This window comes from Natrix helvetica (assembly GCF_964273705.1).
Source record: "Natrix helvetica genome assembly, chromosome: 11".
Taxonomy (NCBI): domain Eukaryota; kingdom Metazoa; phylum Chordata; class Lepidosauria; order Squamata; family Natricidae; genus Natrix; species Natrix helvetica.
The window spans coordinates 14,606,045-14,627,632 of NC_138562.1; the positions used below are offsets into that span (position 1 = coordinate 14,606,045).

General features: G+C 39.2%; 1 protein-coding gene across 1 annotated transcript in view; it reads right to left on the reverse strand.

Annotated features, from left to right (window-relative positions):
• Window positions 1-21,588, reverse strand: part of DIAPH2 (diaphanous related formin 2) — a 276,134-nt gene that overhangs the window by 213,195 nt on the left and 41,351 nt on the right. Inside the window, exons 5-10 of the mRNA XM_081963960.1 lie at window positions 17,032-17,171; window positions 10,225-10,299; window positions 10,062-10,131; window positions 8,272-8,408; window positions 7,019-7,127; window positions 2,489-2,599 (exon numbers count right to left, since the gene is read on the reverse strand). Of these exons, the coding sequence (XP_081820086.1) occupies window positions 2,489-2,599; window positions 7,019-7,127; window positions 8,272-8,408; window positions 10,062-10,131; window positions 10,225-10,299; window positions 17,032-17,171 (642 nt within the window). The remainder of the gene's footprint in view (window positions 1-2,488; window positions 2,600-7,018; window positions 7,128-8,271; window positions 8,409-10,061; window positions 10,132-10,224; window positions 10,300-17,031; window positions 17,172-21,588) is intronic.

The following is a 21,588-nucleotide window of genomic DNA, read 5'->3' on the forward strand; positions in this document are numbered from 1 at the left end:
CTACCATATCAACTGCACCTTGTGGAGATACAGAAATTAAAAATATAACCATTTTCTTTGAAATGTGGAGAAAACAATAGAAATACCTTCAAAATGAAGAAAAAAAAAAAACCTTACACAATATACCGTGTTTTGCTGTGCTAGGAAAAGCAATGTTTCACATTATGTTTCAACATGGTAATCATCAAGAAAAGTGAGGTGAAGTTATGGCTCACCATATTTCCAATATATATTGTATTGTTCCGCTATAAAGCTTTGCAATCATAGAATCCATTTATTTTCCCAACCGCTTTCTTTTGAGGGAGCAAATGGAAGAGTTTGGAAGTCACAATTTCTGAGAATCATGGCTTATCGTAAATAAACTAGAATGACTTCCTTTTGCTACTTGGAACAACAATGGCCTTGAAACAGAGATGAAAACTATCTATCTATCTATCTATCTATCTATCTATCTATCTATCTATCTATCTATGGTATCTATCTATGGTATCTATCTATGGTTATCTATTTATGGTATCTATCTATGGTTATCTATCTATCTATCCATCCATCCATCCATCCATCCATCCATCCATCCATCCATCCATCCATCCATCTATCTATCTATCTATCTATCTATCTATCTATCTATATCTATCGGTATCTACCTACCTACCTACCTACCTACTTACCTACCTACCTATCGCTATATCTATCTATCTCTATCTATCTATCTATCTATCTATCTATCTATCTATCTATCTATCTATCATCTATCAACATCTACCCATTATCTATCTATCTGTCTATCCATCCATCATCTATTCTATCTACCTATCTCTATCCATCTATCCATCTACACACACACACACACACACACACACACACACACACACACACACACATATATATATATATATATATATATATATATATATCCATCTATCTATCTATCTATCTATCTATCTATCTATCAATCAATCTATCTATCTATCTATCCATCCATCCATCTATCTACCTATATCTATCTATCCATTTATCTATCATATTATCATATTATCTATCTATCTATCTATCTATCTATCTATCTATCTATCTATCATCTATCTATCTATCTATCTATCTATCTATCTATCTATCATCTATCTATCTATCTATCTATCTATCATCTATCTATCTATCTATCTATCTATCGCCTATCTATATCTATACATTATCTATAATGTATATAATTTATCAGTTATCCATCCGTCTATCCATCCATCCATCCATCCATCCATCCATCCATCCATCCATCCTTCCTTCCGTGTATCTATGTATCCATTTTGCATTTGTTTCTTCAAAAAATAGCCCACTTTCTCCATGACTCTATGGGAGTGAATTTGTCTCTACTCTGCATCCTTAAGAACCAATTTATTGACGTGGCATTTTGCTTGCCTTAAATCCTTTTCATCTATGTTACAAACAAGCTACCTATTCCCATTTATTTCTCCTCTACAGACTGCTTGCTAATCAAAATCAGCTTCTGTTGATTACAGTTTAATTTTGAAAGGATTAGATGAAGACCAACATTTATACAGTTTCTTTTCTAACCGGCCTCGGTAGAACAATCCAACGGGCAAATAATGTTATTCCTTCTGTGCATTTCTAATAAGTGAAATTGAAAGCGATATCCAGGCTGAGCCCAAGGGAGGAGTCAAACACATCATCTGTCTCGAATTCCTTTACACCCAGAAGAGATTTAAGTCTAGCCCACCTTGACTTATTTAACACTAACCTGCTTCGACTATTAGTAATTCAGATTCTTGTAGAAAACTTTAGCATACAATAAACCTATATATTCATTTGAACTGTCTGGACTCCTGATTTTCTGCACTGGACAGAACTATTTAATTTACTATATTTCTTTAAAAGGACTCAACAGTAGTTCTTTCTTGACTTAAAAATGGGGAAAAAAGCTATATTTTTCCTTTAAAACATAAGGGGAACTTTTTTTTTAATATGAAGGGCTTGTCTGATAAGATATACAGTAATATGATTTTCTTACCTAAAGAAGTATAAAAACATATGTAAAATTAACAGTGTGTACAAGAACAACAGTTCTGGTTTACCATAAATGCAAAATCCTTCGGTTCTTTACAATTCCTTAGAAGTCATTTTGGAATCAGAAATTAAAATTTAAAACCAGCCCACAGGCTGAATTTCATTTCAAAACTTTGATTCTCCTGATCATAGGTGTATGGCACTATTAACTACCCAGCACATACTTTAAAATTTCCTACATCAATAAAAGTGATCATTTGTCATAAAAATAAAAGTATTTTTTTTTCAATGATGAACATTTTTAATGCTGCAACATTCTGCTTCCCTTTCACAATGATTAAAAAATGATAAAGAACCATTAAGGTCAAACCTAGTCATGTCTTGCAAGTCTTTTGTAAGATTTACAATCACAAACCAAGCAAACACAGATCCTGGTGCATTAGCACTTCTATTGCAAGTAACTTACTGGTAATATTTTCTTTAGCCCACAGCGCAGGAATTCATTTCTCAAATGTACCCTAAAATCAAGCTCTTCTGGAGAAGTGACGAGGGCATTTATGAACTGCATGCAGGCAACCTGTAAATAGAAGTTGCAGTTAAGTAGCTTGTTAGAATCAGCACATCCAATGCACTTGTGCAATAAAATTGGAGAAAACAACAAAGAGATGTATATTTTAACTAACCCGAAAGAGTGCGGAGAAGAGCAACAAAGATGATTAGGGAACTGGAGGCTAAATTGTATGAAGAACGGTTGAAGGAACTGGGCATGTCTAGTCCAGGAGTTGGCAACTAGAGACCTGTGTGGCCCTTACATCCCTCTGTTGTGGCTCCCTGTTCCCGGTTGGGGGGGGAGCATGGCGCACAGGAAGAGACTCTATGGCAAAGGGAAGGTTTTCTGGTTGGCTATACAATTGATAGGGCTTTTGGTTAGGACAGGTAGAGGAAAAAGGATGCTGCGCTAAAAGGAGACTCTGGTGGGGGAACCGGACTTCCTGTCAGATCCAGAATTGAATGGGGGGCTTTTGGTTAGGACCAATGTGGCTCTTTGAGTGTTTAAGGTTGTCAACCCCTGGTCATGAAGAGAATGACTAGACAGGACATGATAGCAATGTTTCAATATCTAAGGAGCTGCCACAAAGAAGTGGGACTCAACCTATTTTCCAAAGCAACTGAAGGCAGGACAAGAAGCAATGGCTTGAAGCTCGTCAAGGAGAGATTCAACCTAGAACTAAGGAGACATTTCTTGACATTGAGAACAATCAATCAACGGAACAGCTTTCCTCCAGAACTGGTGGGTGCTCGATCACTGGAGGTTGGTGAGAAGAAATTGGACAGCCATTGGTCTGGCATGGTGTAGGGTCCCCTGCTTGAGCAGAGGGTTGGACTAGAAGACCTGCAAGTTCCCTTCCAACTCTGTTATTCTTGTTTTGTTATTATTCTGTTACTGTGTTACTTAACCCTCCATCCTTCCAAGGTTAGAAAATTGATGACCCAGATTGCTGCGGACAATATGCTGACTCTGTAAACTGCTTACAAAGAGCGGTAAAGCACTATAAAGTGGTATATAAGTCTAAGTGCTATTGCTAATGCTATTGTCCGTCCTTCCGTCTTTCCTTCCTTCCTTCCTTCCTTCCTTCCTTCCTTCCTTCCTTCCTTCCTTCCTTCCTTCCTTCCTTCCTATCTTCCTTCGTTCCCAGTGCTTAGAATACAGTATTTCAGGATAATTCTGCCCACTGCCAGCAGTTCAATCCCCATCGGCTCAAGGTTGACTCAGCCTTCCATCCTTCCCAGGTCGGTAAAATGAGGATAAAGATTGTTGGAGGCAAGATGCTGACTCTGTAAACCGCTTAGAGAGGGCTGTAAAGCACTATGAAGCGGTATAAAAGTCTAAGTGCTATTTGCTATTGCTGGAACTGGTTATTTAATCCTTAACTTTTTCAGAGACAAGCTCAAAAGGTCCTTTTTTCAAATGGATAAGTGTCCTCAAATTACTTTTACCAGCACTGCAGCACTGAAATCTATAACTTGATCATCCATAAAATGAATATAATTTTAATATATAAAACACTGTAAATTCTTCTAGCATCCCTGTAAATACTGCATTGTAGTGGCCTGAATTATCCTTGTTATGTTACAGCTACGACATAACTGAACAAGCCAAAGTACATGTCCAATCAGAAATTAATAGAGAGAAAAGGTGCCATCTGCTGTGATTGTTTTTGCCAGGAGAAATTCTGACTTAATTGCTTGTATTAATACTGGTAGAGAGACCATTTCAGTGAGAGACGAGTTAATGAGTCTTGCAGTTGTACCTTCAGTCACGGAGTATGGATGTGAGAGTCATAAACATCACAAAGTCCTTAAAGGAGATTGACTTTGGAATCACTGTGATGGAGCATATCACATGGGCAGTGTGCATAATGCTATCCACACTTACTTCTCTTTTAATGTGCCCGTGTTGCATGTAAAAGCTAAGCAAATTGGGTTTTCCTATTTACCTAGATCAACAGGTTATCTCTTAAGGCCATACTAAAGAGACTAGGTGCTAAAAAAAAAGAAAAAACCAACTCAGTAAATTATCAGCAATTCCATTTGAAAACCAAGACACTAAAATAAAAGGGTGATTATATTTGACGTTGACAAGGCGATGCTATTATTCAAATAAAAGTCATTGGCATCCATTCTACTAAGACGTCTACCCTTGAGAGGAACTGAAAATAATAGCAACGGTGGTACATTCGTCCACTGGAAAGCATTTCAAGTATAGCGCTGGGAAAATCAAAAACAGGGGTACCCATCCTTCGATGGAGCAAAATGGCAAATTATTGACTGATGAAAAAGGGTTGGAATTCTAAAAACAAATCCTCATTTAGTCTAGGTCAGGAGTTGGCAACCTTAAACACTTAAAGAGCCCCAAAGGTCCTAACCAGAAGCCCCCCGTTCAATTCTGCGGCCGGCCGGAAATCTGGTTCTCCCACCATAGAGTCTCCTCCTAGCGCAGCATCCTTTTTCCTCTGCCAACCAGAAGTCCGGTTCTTCCACCATAGAGTCTCCTCTTACTGTAGCATCCTTTTCATCTACCTGTCCTAATCGAAAGCTCTATCAATTGTGGAGCCAACAGGTGACAAGGATCCACAGCAGAGGGATGAAACAGCCGGATGCAACTCCAGAGCTGCATGTTGCTGACTCCTGGTCTAGGTGGTCAGCCTAAGCTGTTATTTAGTGTGGCATTTTACTGCATTTAGATTTGAGGGTCTGTTTTACTTCAAGATGTTAAAGCAAATATGTCACTCTTAAGGTATTATTCTTGACTTTATTTACTGTTAATTTTATTTATGGCTGCAGAGCACTTTTGTATTTATTCGGAGAGGAGGAGGTCTTTTCACGGGGCAAGCATGAGTAGAAATCACACTGTCCACCCCTAGAGCTTGCCTCCAGAAGAGAAAAGGGATATCATTGCATCGTAACCTGACCTTTGGAGAATCTAATCTTTCCGGTTGGTTCTTTGTAGCACTCCAAGTTTTCATATTGTCATGTCAAGATTACAGAAATAATTCTTGTCTTATGGACTTAACCTTACAAGACAGAAGTCACCAACTCAATCATTATCTCATTCAGATGGTGGCATTCCAGGGCTTGGTTTTATTTTTGCAGTGATTCAATGTCTCACAGACAATCTGTAAAAAGACTTGCTCTTTGAACAGTAACTAACCACCCAAAGACTTCTATTTTCAGTTTTATGCTCCCAGAGATGGGGAAATTGTGTGTGTGTGTGTGTGTGTGTGTGTGTGTGTTGCATTTGTGCTGATAAATAAATAAAGGGAGACTAGTATACATCTATTTCAAGCTATTTAGCTCTCATCAGCTAGCCATACTCTTACTGGGAATCGAACCTGGGCTGTACTACATATTAGGCAGTTGTATTAACCACTAAGCCACAGGCTCTACTCCTTTATCAGCTAAGCCAGGAAAATAGGTATCCCAGTAAGGGTATGACTAACTGATGAGAGCTAAATAGCTTGAAATAGATCTATACTAGTCTCCCTTTATTTATTTATCAGCACAAATGCAACACAAATATAACAAGGCAACGTTAAAAAAAAGGCTTACAATATATATAATTCCATTCATAATTGCAAAGGAGACGTGGGGAACTACGGCTTCAGTGCACTCAAAATGGTTGTGAGTCCTCCTTATGAGAAGTGGTTGTTTTCTTGCAGACGTTTCATGACCCAAACTAAGTAACATCATCAGTGCTGGGAGCCAGGTGGAGGAGGAAGAGGAAGAAGAGGAGGAGGAGGAAGAGGAGGTTGCCTATGGGGTCCTTGGTGCTCTCTGAGCTTGCTTGTTTTCTTGCAGATGTTTCATGACCCAAACTAGGTAACATCAGTGCTGGGAGGGAGGAGGAGATGGTGGTCTTATCCATTATCCAAACTATGTAATATTGTCAGTGCACTGATGATGTTACCAAGTTTGGGTAACAAAACATCTGCAAAAAAACAACCAAGCTCAGACAGCACCAAGGACCCCTCATTTCAACTAGAAATATTCTCCTTTTATCAGTTTATTCTTTAAACACAAAACTCTGGGGGGAAAACAATTACAGCAAATAATTTTTTAAAGTATGTGAAGACTCTCTCCATGGACCGAAAATGTATATTCTAAAATATGCTCTCCTGCATAGAGAAAAGAGAAGCATTTATTGTATAATTCTATGCCTTCACAAACAGTTTTTTTTTAAAGTGAAGAGTGAATTTCTGCAATGTATAGCAATGGGTGTTTCAAATGTATTTATGCAGAGTATAAAAGAAGATTATCAGGCTTTTTGTACCGAGATTTGAAATGAATATTTACTTGGGATTCGAAACTTCTACCCAAACAAGGTCACTGGAACCAAAATTATTTCCAGCCATTTTAAACGTTTTTGATGCAGCTAGTAATTAAAATGCATTGTTGCCTAATCTAATTGTCTAAACTGTAATCCAAGAAATCCTACCTGTAATTGCAGAGCTTCGTGATTTTCGAGCCCCTCCACTATGTTAGCAAATCGTTCTCCATTATTCCTCTCAGCTGCAATCGTTATAGCTCCTAAAATTTTGTCGAGCCTGTAACAGAGATTTATTTCAATGTGTTGTAAAGATATGCACGTACTTTAACAGACTATTCAAAAATCACACCTCGGATTCTTAAAGGCCTTTTTTTTTTTTTGCCTCTTTGGTAGCAAATTGATTTAAAAACCAACACCTAAAAAGCAATCTGCTACTAATCAAGGAAATAAATCTTTTGAGTTTCGCTTGCTGTTCCTTCGATTGTTTTAAGGTTCGGATCCTTAAGTAACTCACCTGAAAAAGTTCACGGAAGAAAAACGATTCCATCCTGTAGTCCTCCTTGCAACTCTCTATGCTTGCATTCAAAAATTACTCCAAATCAAATAAATACCTCTAGCCTTGTTGCAAGAGATGATAGCAATTTCTGTCATGTGCTGTGGGTGCAAAGTGTGAGGTCATGTGATAGCTGGGGTGTGCTGCTACAGGTTTGCGTAACTAACTTAGGGACGGTTCGGAGAACCTTCAAATCTCACTCCTGGCTGGCCCCGCCCACCCACCCCTCCCAGGAGTCTCCACAGGGCCCATTTTGGAGGTAATGTAGGTGCAGGACCCACATGGAGGCTCGGGGGGGGGGGAATGGGCCTCCCAGAAGTTTCCGGCCTCCAGAGTTTGGGGGAGGCAGTTTTCGTCCTCCCAGAGGCTCGAGGAAAGCCTCCGGAGCCTGGGGAAGGTAAAAACAATCCCCCCACCATGATGCAGGAGGCCGACTAGGCCATGCCCACCACAGCCATTTCCCACCAGCAACAGGGCAGTGAACCCGTTGCTAACACTTTTGAAGCTCACTCCTGTATGATAGCACTTACTAATGATGGCAGTTCTGGCCAGCACTGGTTACCATCATTAAATGACTAGCGCAGTACTCCGTGGTTACATGATCACGATTTGCAACGTTTTCACAAGCAAAGTCAATGGGGGAGTTTGACACCCCCGATCTAGGAGATCGCAGACGTGTATATCCTCCAGATGAGCAGTCATAAAAGAACTCTTAAATCTCTTCGGAAGTCAAGGGCCAAGAGGAAACACATGGAGGTCAACGTATTAAAGCAAAAACTAAACTGATAATGAAAAGCAGTTGCCCTTAAAAGTAGGGTTCATACATTTATTTAATTAATTAAATGCACTTAATAGTTCTGTGACTTACATGTTTTCTTCTCCCACGATACAAATGGCAGAGAGTATTTTCACCGTTTCGGTCATCATGCTGGGTTGCTTCGGATCAATTGCTCTGGCAAGTAAGAGGAGGCTTCGTTCATCTCCCAGTATTCTTTGTAGTCCATACTTGGAGGGAGAGAGAGAAGGAATGGTTTAAAAGATATGAGATTGCAGCACGCTCCATCTTCCAAGCTTTATAATCCCTAAACAAAGCTCATCAGTGGAGGAGGGTAGAGGTGGGAAAAAGATTGAACAACCAATAAGCAGAAGCAGAAAGAGATTCTTAAGAGAGGAATATGGGAGACAAATCAAAAAGAAAAGAAAAAAAGCATAGCAATAAAAGTATTGAAGCGGGCAAGAGATGATGGATAGACGACTTTTCGTTGTTGGTGTTGTTTTGATTTGCTTCTCTTTTCCTCTCTCTCTCTCTCTCCTTTCTTTTTTTGTAGGTAGGTGACATGACCAGAAGTTAGGTAGGATAGAAAGAAAATGATTTTTTTTTTAAACAAAGGATGGCACCACCACAAACCCAGGAGGCAAGCAGGCAAGGCCACACATGCGGGGCGACGTGGCTTCTTGTGCCACTTTGAGGAGGTGTCATAATGGGTTCACAGTCCTATAGCATAAACGGAGAAACTGATGGAGACAACGGGAGTCTCGCCAGGTTCAACGAAACATACTTTTAAAAAGGGTCAGGTTCCTAGAAAAAAGAAATTCCCCCTATGCAGAAAATGCCAACTGTACTGGAAAAAAGATGACGCGTCCATTAAAATATTGCAATTGTGTATTTTGGCTATGCTTATCAGGGAGATAATTATATTTCATGATGGAAACACAGCTTGAATGCTACGTAGCTTGTTATTTCCCTGCCAATGTTCTCTTAATGCCGTCTTTTTTTTTTCCCCTATGGAAAAAACAATGCCTAGAAAATTAAATTTCTAAGTCTTGCAAACAACATGGAAGTAAAAACCAGAAGGAGATTTCGGTTTCTCTTGTCTTTTTTTCTGAATTTAGAAATACACTGAGAATAATTTCAAGCAGTTCAAGGTATTACCGCATTTCCACACCCTCGCGTAGCCCCTTACACCTTCTTCCTAAAATTAAAGCACTAAATTTGGCCTCCGAGGTTCGCAAGCAGAGTGGAGAGATTTATTCAAAGTTGGGTAACTCAATACAAGTTTTACTTTCTTTACGATATTATGTTGGGATTCCACATCACTGAAGCTTTGTAATGAGGAGAAGGAGTGAGCTTGGGGGGTCAGGAAGAACAGCTGCTTCCTAGACAATAATCAGATAAAAGTAATCTGAGTCGGGGGCAGAGCTGTAACCTGGGGGAAAAAAATCTCTGACGAGACCTTCCCTAGTTTCCAAAAAGATAAAGGGGGGGGGGGGGGCATTGCGAGATTCCGTTCCTGTATCTTTATAATAAAAGTAATATTAGCCTGCATGACTTTGGCTTCCTAGTCGGGAAGAGCTGACCTTTAAAAAAATGTGACGGTTGTGGGTTTTTTTCTTTCCCAGTTCTTAGAAGAAAAGGAAAAGCTTTGGTATACTTGATGCCGTTTTCAAGCCTTAAAATAACGTATGGATTGGTTTCGCCTTATTCCAAATTCTTTGCGGCAATATTAAACTACAGGCAAACCGTCATCATTAGTAGATCAAATTTCCATTTCATTAAAGTCATCTCTTAAAGACAGTCATTCATTACCAGTTAAAGTGAACTATCTGAAGAGAGAGAGAGAGAGAGAAAAAAAAATCAGCCAGGGCTAAAATTCCTACCTTATTATTCATAAACGCTTTGAGGCACTGTATAAGCTTATGTTGATTTTTCTTGTCAATACTTTCTTGCCTGAAAATTAATAATAATAACATTAACTGACGGTCCTATATTAATCACTCTTTTTCACTTCCCTTTATTGCTTCTTATACGTTCAATACTCACTGTCGCTTATCAAGGAGTCTTTCAAGGACATCCAGGAGTAGCCCAAGGCCTTCATATCCAAAATTGTTCACCCAACTGTAAAAAAGAAAAAGAAAATTACAAATTAGTTCATGCTTGCTCCGGTGTGTACTTTACACATGAACTTTCTGATGACTATTGCTTATTGATAGGACTTCCAGCATGGCTTAGGCCAGGGGTGTCCAAACTTGGGAACTTTAAGACTTGTGGACTTCAACTCCCAGAATTCCCCAGCCAGCCATGCTGGCTGGGGAATTCTGGGACTTGAAGTCCACAAGTCTTAAAGTTCCCAAGTTTGGACACCCCTGGCTTAGGCAGATGTTGAGCTTCCATGCTTAACAATCAGAGTTAACAGAAATACCCTGTTTCCCCCCCGCAAAAAAAAAATAAGACCTAACTAGAAAATAAGTAATTTTTCAGGATGCTCATAATTTTAAGCCCTACCCTCAAAATAAACCCCAGGTAAGATTGTCAGCTAGATGGGTGCATTTAGTACCATATTTCCCTGAAATTAAAACCTAATCAGAAAGTAAGCCCTAATGCATCTTTTGGAGCAAAAATTAATATAAGACCCAGTCTTATTTTCAGGGAAACATGGTATGTACTCAAAATATAAGAGCCGTCGTTCACTTATCAATCATCGGCATTTCAAATGGACAATCCAAACTTTAATCAAGGGAGAAGAATAACAGAATGACAGAGTTGGAAAGGACCTTGGAGGTCTTCAAATCCAACCCAATTGGTGTAGGATTTCCTCAAGCAGGGAACCCCCTACCGTTTCAGACAAAATGGCTGTCCCGCAAAATGTTACAAAGTTGTGATATTTATGTACTTACTTGCCAATCACATCTACATTATATTAAAGTAAGCAAAACATCTTTACAATCCCCAAGGCATGTCACAACTTTTGAGCACCACTAAGGTTTGGAAATTGAAAGCGGAAACACTCAATAGAATACAATACAATACAATAGTAGAGTTGGAAGGGACCTTGGAGGCCTTCTAGTCCAACCCCCTGCCTAGGCAGGAAACCCTATACCGTTTCAGACAGATAGCTATCCAACATCTTCTTAAAGACTTCCAGTGTTGGGGCATTCACAACTTCTGGAGGCAATTTCTGTTCCACTGATTAATTGTTCTAACTGTCAGGAAGTTTCTCCTCAGTTCTAAGTTGCTTCTCTCCTTGATTAGTTTCCACCCATTGCTTCTTGTTCTACCCTCAGGTGCCTTGGAGAATAGTTTGACTCCCTCTTCTTTGTGGCAACCCCTGAGATATTGGAACACTGCTATCATGTCTCCCCTCGACATGCCCTACGTTGACACTCGACATGCCCTACGTTGTCCAATGTTTTCTCAGCAAACGCCAGTGTTGAAAACTCCAAAACCTCTGGGGGCAAGCCGTTCCACTGATCAATTGTTTTTGTTGCCAGGAAATTTCTCCTTATTTCTAGGTTGGTTTTCTCTTTTATTTTTTACTTTTCATCCATTGCTTCTTGTCCAGCCTTTCCGATGCCTTGGAAAATAATTCTTCTATCTTCTTTATGGGAGCCCCTTAAACATTGGAACACTGCTTTCATAACAACCCTAGTCCTTCCTACTGGTTTGACTGCAGCTGGCCGGCCTCTGAAGGGTCTGGTCAGGATTAGTCTACCTGTCTTCAACAGGTGACGGAGAGGCCAGTCTAGCCAGCCTCAGGAACCAGTCAACTGAACCAGTCAACTGAACCTCCAGGCAGTGGTGCAAAAGCACTGCAGTGGTCATAAATCTCATTATTGCATGAAATCATGATTCACATGTTGAATGCCTTTTGTCTGTTAGCCCATTTGAACTACATAGGTTCACATTATCAGGGTTCCAAGTAATAGATCCATAGCAAGCAAAACTCCAAGGCAGGTAGATTCCTCGAAAAATAGCTTTATTGGAAATATCATAGTGGCACATATCTGGTGAACGCCGATTCTGAAGTCTCCCGTGGTTTTCCCCTAATTAAAAGTTTTTCTATGTTCTCAAAACAATCAGTCACATGGTCCAATCATGGAGTGGTCTAGCAACCGGGTAGAATCACTCTGCTTTCCTTTGACCAGGTGTGAGAATGTCCTTGGTTCTCAAGAAAAAATATTTTGTTTTGGCTACAGAATCTCTTCTATCTCAAATCCTCTCTCTCTATCCCTCAACTCCAGTGTGGCAACGGTCAAAAATGTCTTCAGTCAGGTCAACTTCACAAATATTGTTCCCCTATGATGCACCATTTCATCCAGTTAACAGCTACAGACAGGAAAGCTGTGGTAATATATAGATATAGATCTCATTTTTTTCTATTGTTGCCAAGAACTTCATTTACAGATGCAGTATGTTTACAAAACTATAACCATTTGGCTGGATCATCTGGAATGCACAATTTTCTATTTTCTAAAGCATGCTTATGTAGGCAAATCCACCTTGGGAAAAAAATTAAAACCTCAGCCTCCTAATAATTTACTTTATTCTAATTGTTTTTCCCCCTCTCTATTTCCAGAAAGTATTATTTTGACATTAATGTACTCGATCCTCCAGTTCTTCCAATTTTCCACACAGATGAACTGCCACACAAATACAAATAATTAAAATGAGCAGAGACACTTACAACACCATCACAATGACAATGCTGTGTTTGGTTATTTCAAAAAACATTTGCTCAGCATCTAAAGTTTAGTTCTTGAATGGAAGATAAATGAGTAGAGCATTAAACATGTCAAAATCCATAACATCCTATTAATGGTTTAAGCTTTCTGAAACTTTGGACATCCACTAAACCCTAAATATGGTTTCCGCTTCAAAAATGTACGATTACCATAGTCTCCTCACCTTTTTTTTTAATTATAAAACTCAACAATTCTGGACATTGGCACGAGGAACCCCAAGAAGCAGCAATTAAATCCAGAACACCAGAACATTTGAGCAGTTGGGTTTCTCTATGTTGTTCACGTTTGCCGTTGCTTATTAGTTTACCTTTGGCTTGCATGCAAAATTCAAGTCACTAGATGTCTCTGCAGAGCCATCAAGGTTAAAACTGATTAGCAATTGAGAAGCACTTCAGAACATGCATTTTAAAGAGACTCAAGAGGAGTCGGAATCAAAAAGTCTGCAAAATAGCACAATGAGATTAGGACAACAAGGGGACTCCAAGGCATTCGTATAAGTAGCAATAAGCCACGCAAACCATCCTCAATTTTCCATGACATCTGAAGGATTCTGACTTTTGTAACTCTGGAAATTAAATCTGCAGTGGTGATGTAATTCTGCAACATTTGTCCTACAGAAAATCAAGCCTTGTGGTTTTGCCAAAAATGATGAAGAACTGGTGGCCCCATTTTTTTTTTTTTTGAAGTTGGAAGGCCCTCAAAATAGAGTGTTACATTCAAAAAAAAAGGTTCAAAGTCATTTAAGTTAGAAAAATAAAGGAAATCCTCAGATCCAGGGAAGGGAAGGGAAGGGAAGGGAAGGGAAGGGAAGGGAAGGGAAGAGGAGGGAGGAAGGGAGGAAGGAAAGAAAAAAGAAGATGAATATTCATCGCTCAGGATAGTGATGGAACAAGAAGCGAGAATTATACAGAATAAGCGAACATATTAAAGCATTTACAGAGATATTTTTCTGATAGAACCCAACAATACCAAATTCAGCAGTATGTTAAAAGGAAATTTCAAAGTCAGCTGAACAAAGACAGCGGCTGAAACTACAGAAGCAAATGAGAGCACCAAAATATAGATAAGCAGAAGCATCGCCCTTTTAACAAAAGAGGACAATGAAGAGTAAAAAAGAAAAGACAACTAAAAGGGAAAGCATAGGGAAAGTTTAATGTAGCCTTGCAAAACAGAGATAACTTTCATTGGTGAGAAGAATGCTATGGCAATTAACAGGCGCAGGGCAACTCTGGAAGAGTTGATGGGGTTGGTGTCTTGCTCTCAACAATACAAACAGTTTTAAGCAACTCTCAAAAATAGGTCTCCAAGGACTCAAATCACCTTTCTCTACCTTTATCTTGGAAGTGACATCTGAAAGTCATGTTTACTCAAAGTTAGGAGGTGGTTGATCGAGTAACAGTCTGGTTTGAATAACTGTCAGAATAACTGTCTGCTTTGGCTCTACAACTAAACAAGACAGACACAAACTCCAATGGATAATTAGAACTGCAGAAAAAAACAATGGCTACCAACCTGCCTTCAATTGAGGACCTGTACACTGCACGAGTCAAAAAGAGGGATGTGAAAATATCTACAGACCCCTCGCATCCTGGACATAAATTGTGTCAACTCCTATCATCAAAACGACGCTCTAGAGCACTGCACACAAGAACAACTAGACACAAGGACAATTTTTTCCCACATGCCATCACTCTGTTAAACAACTAATTTCCACAACACTATCATATTACCTACTAAGACTGTATTACTATTATTCTTCTCATCCCTCCTGTTATCTATCTCTTCCCACTTATGATTATAACCATGTTGCTTGTATTTCTATAACTTATATTGTTTTGTTTCCTATATGATTTGACTGCTTATTTAGTAACCTATGACTAGCATCCCATTCTATTCTATACTATTCTTTCATTCTAGTATCTACTCTACTCTACTATTCTATTCTATGGAAACAAGGTCTGTCTGTTTGTCTGTCTGTCTGTCTCACCAGGCTCAAAGCCTTGAGATGATGAGATTATGGGATTATTAAAAGCCCTGGTTCGAATCCCAGTAAGGGTATGGCTAGCTGATGAGAGCTAAATAGCTTGAAATGGATCTATACTAGTCTTCCTTTATTTATTTATCAGCACAAATACAACACAAATATATATATAGTCATACCAGGGGTTGTAACATAAATACATACCTATTTCCCTGGCTCAACTGATAAGGAAGAGAACCCGTGGCTTAGTGGTTAAGACTCCTGCCTAAGATATATACAGCCCGGGTTCTAATCCCAGTAAGGGTATGGCTAGCTGATGAGAGCTAATTAGCTCGAAATAGATCTATCCTAGTCTCCCTTTATTTATTTATCAGTAACTCTGTAAATTGCTTAGAGAGGACTGTAAAGCACTGTGAAGTGGTATATAAGTGCTATTTCTGTCTGTCTGTCTGTCTGTCTGTCTGTCTATCATCTATCTATCTATCTATCTATCTATCTATCTATCTATCTATCATCTATCATCTATCTATCTATCATCTATCTATCTATCATCTATCTATCTATCATCTGGCTGAATAGAAAATAAATTAGTTACCCAGATAAAATACAGTAAAAAAACAGGAATTGAATGAGCTACAACGCTTCAACTAAAGCATAACTAGTTTACTCCAGAAGCCAATTCATAATTTCCATTTCCTGGATAAATGCACAGGAAAATCCAACGGGGATGGAATTCCACTTAGGGTTAGGGTTGGATTTAGAGAGGAGTAAACAAACATCACTCATAGATTCAGAGAGGTTGGTTATCCTTAGAAGCGTCCCACATTTCCAATCCTCCTTATTTTCTTTTCCTGAATAGTCCATGGGAAATTCCAGCAGGCAAAGGAGTTACTTTTCAACTTCCTGTTTAAGACAGGGGCAGCATTTCTAGAAAGCAGGCTTGCCAAAAATTCCTTGCATACCAAGTGAGGCCGACTGTCAAGCCCAGTTTAATGTATTCCAATTACAAAGTTAAAGACAGCTTGAGGATAGGTTCTGAATGCAACAAGGCATAATATTAGCACACCGGCCATATGTTGGTGCATATAGAAGTATTCACAGCTTACCCATCAACAGTTTTAATGTTCAGCCCTGTGCCTCATTTACCAGAGGTAAATAACAGGATCGGTCCCTTAAAATCTGAAGCTGAAAAAATAAAAAATAAAGAGCCTATCCTTCCAATACATTTTCAAGGGAAATGGCGTTACACAGTGTACGAGCATATCAATGCATAAGAATATCTAATGGATTGGAGCCATTTGTTTCATATAAGTAGCTATCTCATTTTTAGTAGCCATAGCAATTGCACTTAGGCTTATATACCGCTTCATGGTGCTTTCCAGCCCTCTCTAAGCGGTTTACAGATTCCGCATATTCCTCCCAACAATTTGGCTCCTCATTTTACCCACTTCAGAATGATGGAAGGCTGAATCAACCTTGAGCTGGCCAGGATTGAACTGCTAGCACTGGGCAGAGTTAACAATGGCAGTAGTACTTAGACTTACATACCGCTTTGCAGTGCTTTACGGCCCTCTGTAAGCAGTTTACCGAATCGGCATATAGCCCCTTAACAATCTGGGTCCTTATTTCTACCAACCTTGGAAGGATGGAAAATTGAGTCAACCTTGAGCCGGTGAGAATCAAACTGCTGGCAGTCCGCAGAATTAGCCTACAATATTCTGCATTCCAACCACTGCACCACCATTGCTTCTAAGACCTACTACTGGGCTACTACTTTTTTGTCTTTTGATAACCACGTAATCCTTCGCATTGCGATAGAGTCGGAGGAATTGAATGGAGTAAAGTGTTTACTGGACGGATGCCCTTCCTGTTGCCAATGCCAAGTTCATAGCACATATATATTCTCATTGTGCCCAGAGAGAGCCACCACACCACCCTGGCAGAGAAATAATTAAATAAGATAATAGATAGGCAAAAAAAAAAAAAAACCCACCAAAACCCACCCACTGAATATGTGGCTTTTTTGATGCGGTTGGTCTAAATTCTACATTTTGTTTCAACTTGGTATACAATATTTTGCAAATTCCTACTCTGCGACGGTTCTGAGAAACAATTCCCCAAACCTACCTTACTGGATTGCTCGTCAGAGACACCCTCAGAGATTCTAAGCAGTTAAGAAGTTTTTCTTCTGAGATACCCGATCGTAGTTCGTGGACATATTCCTGCGACGACAGTGTGCACTCGTGTTTACTGTTTTTCAGGCCACCCTAAACGAAAAAAAGAAAATCCAGGGATAAACTTATTTTGGGAAACAAGATTTAGTTGACGCATGCAATCAAAAGAAAAAGCGACCAACTTTATTTCTTCCTGTCTCCAGGCTCCACTTCTTAGTTAAGTTCTCTACATGTCCAATGAACCTAGAACCACATAACTCTGCAGATATAATTACTTACTTAACCAGGCCCAGGATTAGGTTATTGGATTGTACAGTTCGTTTTCTTACAGACTTATCCTCTCACCCAACTTTAGCTGGGATAAAAGTTAGGACTGAATCAATTTAACCATGCAATTCTAATGACAAAGTCATAATTCTCATGGGAATTTGGTTTTTTAAGAGGATACATTTAAAAAAAAGTCTTAAATCCTTGGTTTGAAATCCCTACAGAGCTACGCGGTTAAAATGGGTGCCTTAAATAATATGTGTGTTCTATATTCTATTAATTATGTTTTGTGTATAAGGAGAAAGAGAATGGGTGTATTTTTTTTTAATTTTAAAAATTGTAATACATATGCGTACAGAGAGAGAGAGAGTAAACCTTCCTTAGTAAATGAGATAGGAGGAAACAAAATCAGATGAGCTAAATCTACGTTATTGTAAGATTACATTAATAGATTCCTACAAGTTTGACAGCACAAACTTCCTGCCAGCCATTTTTAAGTGCTATACCTATTAAGGGAAGTTATTTATTAGTGTCTTTTTTTTCTTTGACTATTAACCAATTGGGGATTCCACCCTCTCATTTGATTATTATTATTCCTCTTATTTGATGATGATTATTCCAACACTGGAAGAAGAGATGGGATAACCATCTGTCTGAAGTGGGGTAGGGTTTCCTGCTTAAGCAGGGGGTTGGACTAGAAGACGTCCAAGGTCCCGTCCAACTCTGTTATTCTGTTATTTCATAGGCAACATATCGTATTCCTGAGCCTCAAGAGTATCCATGTATCCATTACACAGTCATGCATATGAAGATTATTCTAGAATAATCGCTACTGCACAAGTAATGTTAAAATAAACATGAAAAAACAAATATCAGCACTTCAGTTGTCCCTTTTCTCAACAATAAACAAAAAATAGTGAACATTGATTTGGGTATCTCTAAAATATTAATTCTAGAGGGGTTACAGATTTATTTCTTCCCAAACAATAAACTATTGTATTTGAATCACCACTGAAGAGGTCACCCACACTCAGAAAAAATAGCTGATATTAATTCTTATATATGATTAGAAATCCCTAACCCTTCTGCAGTCACGACATAAGCCTAAAATTGAAAATTAGGCTTGTCAAATCCTACCGTTTCCCCGAAAATAAGACAGGGTCTTATTTTCTTTTGACCCCCCCCCCCCAAAAAAATAAGCATGTGGCCTTATTTTGGGGGAGGTCTTATTATTTTTGAGGTGCAGGAGGCGGCGAGCATGGTCACCTCATGGCTGCTGCTGTGTTGCAATATTTTTGGGGAGGGATTATTTTGGGGGGAGGGATTATTTTAGCACATGCACTCAAAAGCCCGATTGGGCTTATTATCTAGGGAAGTCTTATTTTTGGGGAAACAGGGTACATCTTTTCTATCTCCATAGAGTGGAGAGTTGGTCTCTGACAGAACGTCACTTGAAGCATTTGAAATGTGGATTGACAGGGGGCTGTTACGTATAAGTTCGGCTGACAAAATCAGAAAGGAGGTGGCGATAAGCCGCCTGGGAAAGCCAAGGGAGATCATCAAAACCGTAAAAAAGCCAAAGTTAGACTAGTTTGGACATGTGATAATGCCACACCCAGAAAAGTACGGCCTACTTCACTTAATCCTCCAAGGAAAGATGGAAGGCAGAAGAAGAACAGCATGGCTTCAAAACCTAAGGGACAGGTTTGGACAAAACTCAGCGGCACTTTTCATGAGGCGGTTGATAAAGATAGGATCGCCAACATGATTGCCAACATCCAATGACAGATATGGCACAAGAAGAAGAACCCATTTCCTGACGTACTCAGTCTTTGGAACTTCAAAAAAATTTCAATTCTTGCCCATCTTAAAGCAGCCCTTGAGTGCCCTGCCATTACAAATAATAAGTAATTTGTATTATTAATAAGTAATAATGAATCTATTCCATATGGTTAGGAGATGCTTTGAATCCAAAGACTTTCTCAATATACTTCCTGAAAACCCCTCTGGATACCACCATTTGAATGCCACCAACTTAAGATTTTGTTCATTTGTTTAAGTTGAGTGGGGAAAAAATAACCTATGGAGGAGAAAGGAGATTCTCAGTAGTAAATTTCCCCACTATAGCTTTTCTCCTAATCTGGCAGAAGAATTTGAAGCCCTAGATCTCTGGGGTAATTCAACATTTTGCATTCAGAGTATTATTAAGTTTCAACTAAGAGGCTAATTTTTAGTACATATCCTGCTGGAAATTATGGTGTGTGTTTACACATGTACTAAGAAATGCAAAGTATTCTGTACATACAATGCCAAGAAATATTTAAACAGATGTTCACGTTTTAGCACAAAACTATTTTAAGATCCCTAATATCCATATATATAGCAGCTTTCCCAAACATGTTTACTTTAAATAAACATACAGGGCTGTCAAATTTACACGTGAAAGATAAAACTTCTGAGCTACTTATTTGTTCATTTCTCTTCTATGGCTGCTTGAGCTTGCTTTATAATTGTGGCTAACAACAAAGGTTATACCACAACAAGAAAATATGTCAGGTTTCATTTAATGGAAGATGCCACTGCTAGTATCAGAGCGTTAGACATCTATTAGCTATAATGTTGGGATATCTCTTTGCCTTTTGGTACTGTCCATGGGTTTTCATGGCAATGATACTGGAATGGGTTGCCATTTCCTTATCCAGTGGTCACGTTTTGTCAGAGCTCTCTGCTATGACCTGTCTGTCTTGGCTGGCCTGCATAGCATAAGCTCATAGCTTCATTGGGCTACACAAGCTCCTTTGCCACAACAAGGCAGTGAACCATGAAGGGGTACATGCATACAGTCAAGGCTAGGGTTTTCCCAGTTGCAATGTATGGCTGTGAAGGTTGGACCATAAGGAAGGCTGAGCGCCAAAGAATTGAGGCCTTGGAACTCTGGTGCTGGAGAAGACTCCTGCAAGTCCCTTGAATTGCAAGGCAATCAAAGAAGTCAGTCCTAGAGGAGATCAACCCTGACTGCTCTTTAGAAGGCCAGATCCTGAAGATGAAACTCAAATACTTTGGCCACCTAATGAGAAGGAAGGACCCCCTGGAGAAGAGCTGAATGCTGGGAACGATGGAGGGCAAAAGAAGAATGAGGTGGCTAGATGGAGTCACCAAAGCAGTAGGTGTGAGCTTAAATAGACTCTGGGGGAAAGTAGGGAACAGGAAGGTCTGAAGGAACATTGCCCATGGAGTTGCGAAGGGTCAGACCCGACTTCACAACTAACAACAACAACAACAAGTTTCCGATTGCCTAGTTTCAGTAATTCTATTCAGACCTGGATTTTTCCACCCTTTTAAGCCTGTAGTAATTTACATCACAGCACTTTTATGATGGAAAGGGACAGAGCAAAACTGCGCACAGGAAAGATGTGAATGCAGTCTAACACGTACTGCTTTGCCTTCAGCTTCAATGAACACATGTACGCCCTTTCAACCTTTCTACCCATTACCTCGTGAGCTGTATCAGAAAGCAAACACCCTTCATAATGTTGATTCTCCATTTACAGCCACATCATCGCATGTGCAACAAGAGTTCCAAGCCATTCATTTCAGGAAGGGCAAGTGGAGCAGGTTTAACCTCTAGCCCACTTCATATATATTTTTTTATAGCTCCATTGATCAAAAGGGTCTGCATAATGCAAATGCACAAAGCCAATTATGGAGCACAAAAGTCAGAAGGCGCTACTCATTAGCGCTTGAAAAGAAAGAGAATATTTCACATGTCAATAACAATGGCCAACTCAGCATTGTCCGGTCACAGTCCAGGAACCTCTAAGAGAGCTGCAACCTAACTTCAAAGCCCAGTTAATGAAAACAACGTAAGACATGCACGCATTTGTGCTGTTATGTGTAGCGATAACCAAATCTACCATTTTGTGTAGTCCTAGCATTCTTATTAGAGTAACTAATAAGTAACTAACAGGCAAAATCTTTAACATTCTAAGCTACCCAGAGTCATCTTATGGTGAGATGGACAGCAAATAAACTTAATAAATAATAATAATAATAATCTTAAAATTTGTTAAATTTATTCCCCCCCCCCCCATCTCATATCCAATGATTCTGATTGACTTATACGTAAATATAATTCCATGAGACTCAGTCTCACGTCTATTAAAACGCCAGGAAACAAGTGCCTACACATTCCATTTTTTGCAGTTAATGTTTTTTATTGTGTTGTAAAGTATTATAAAATACC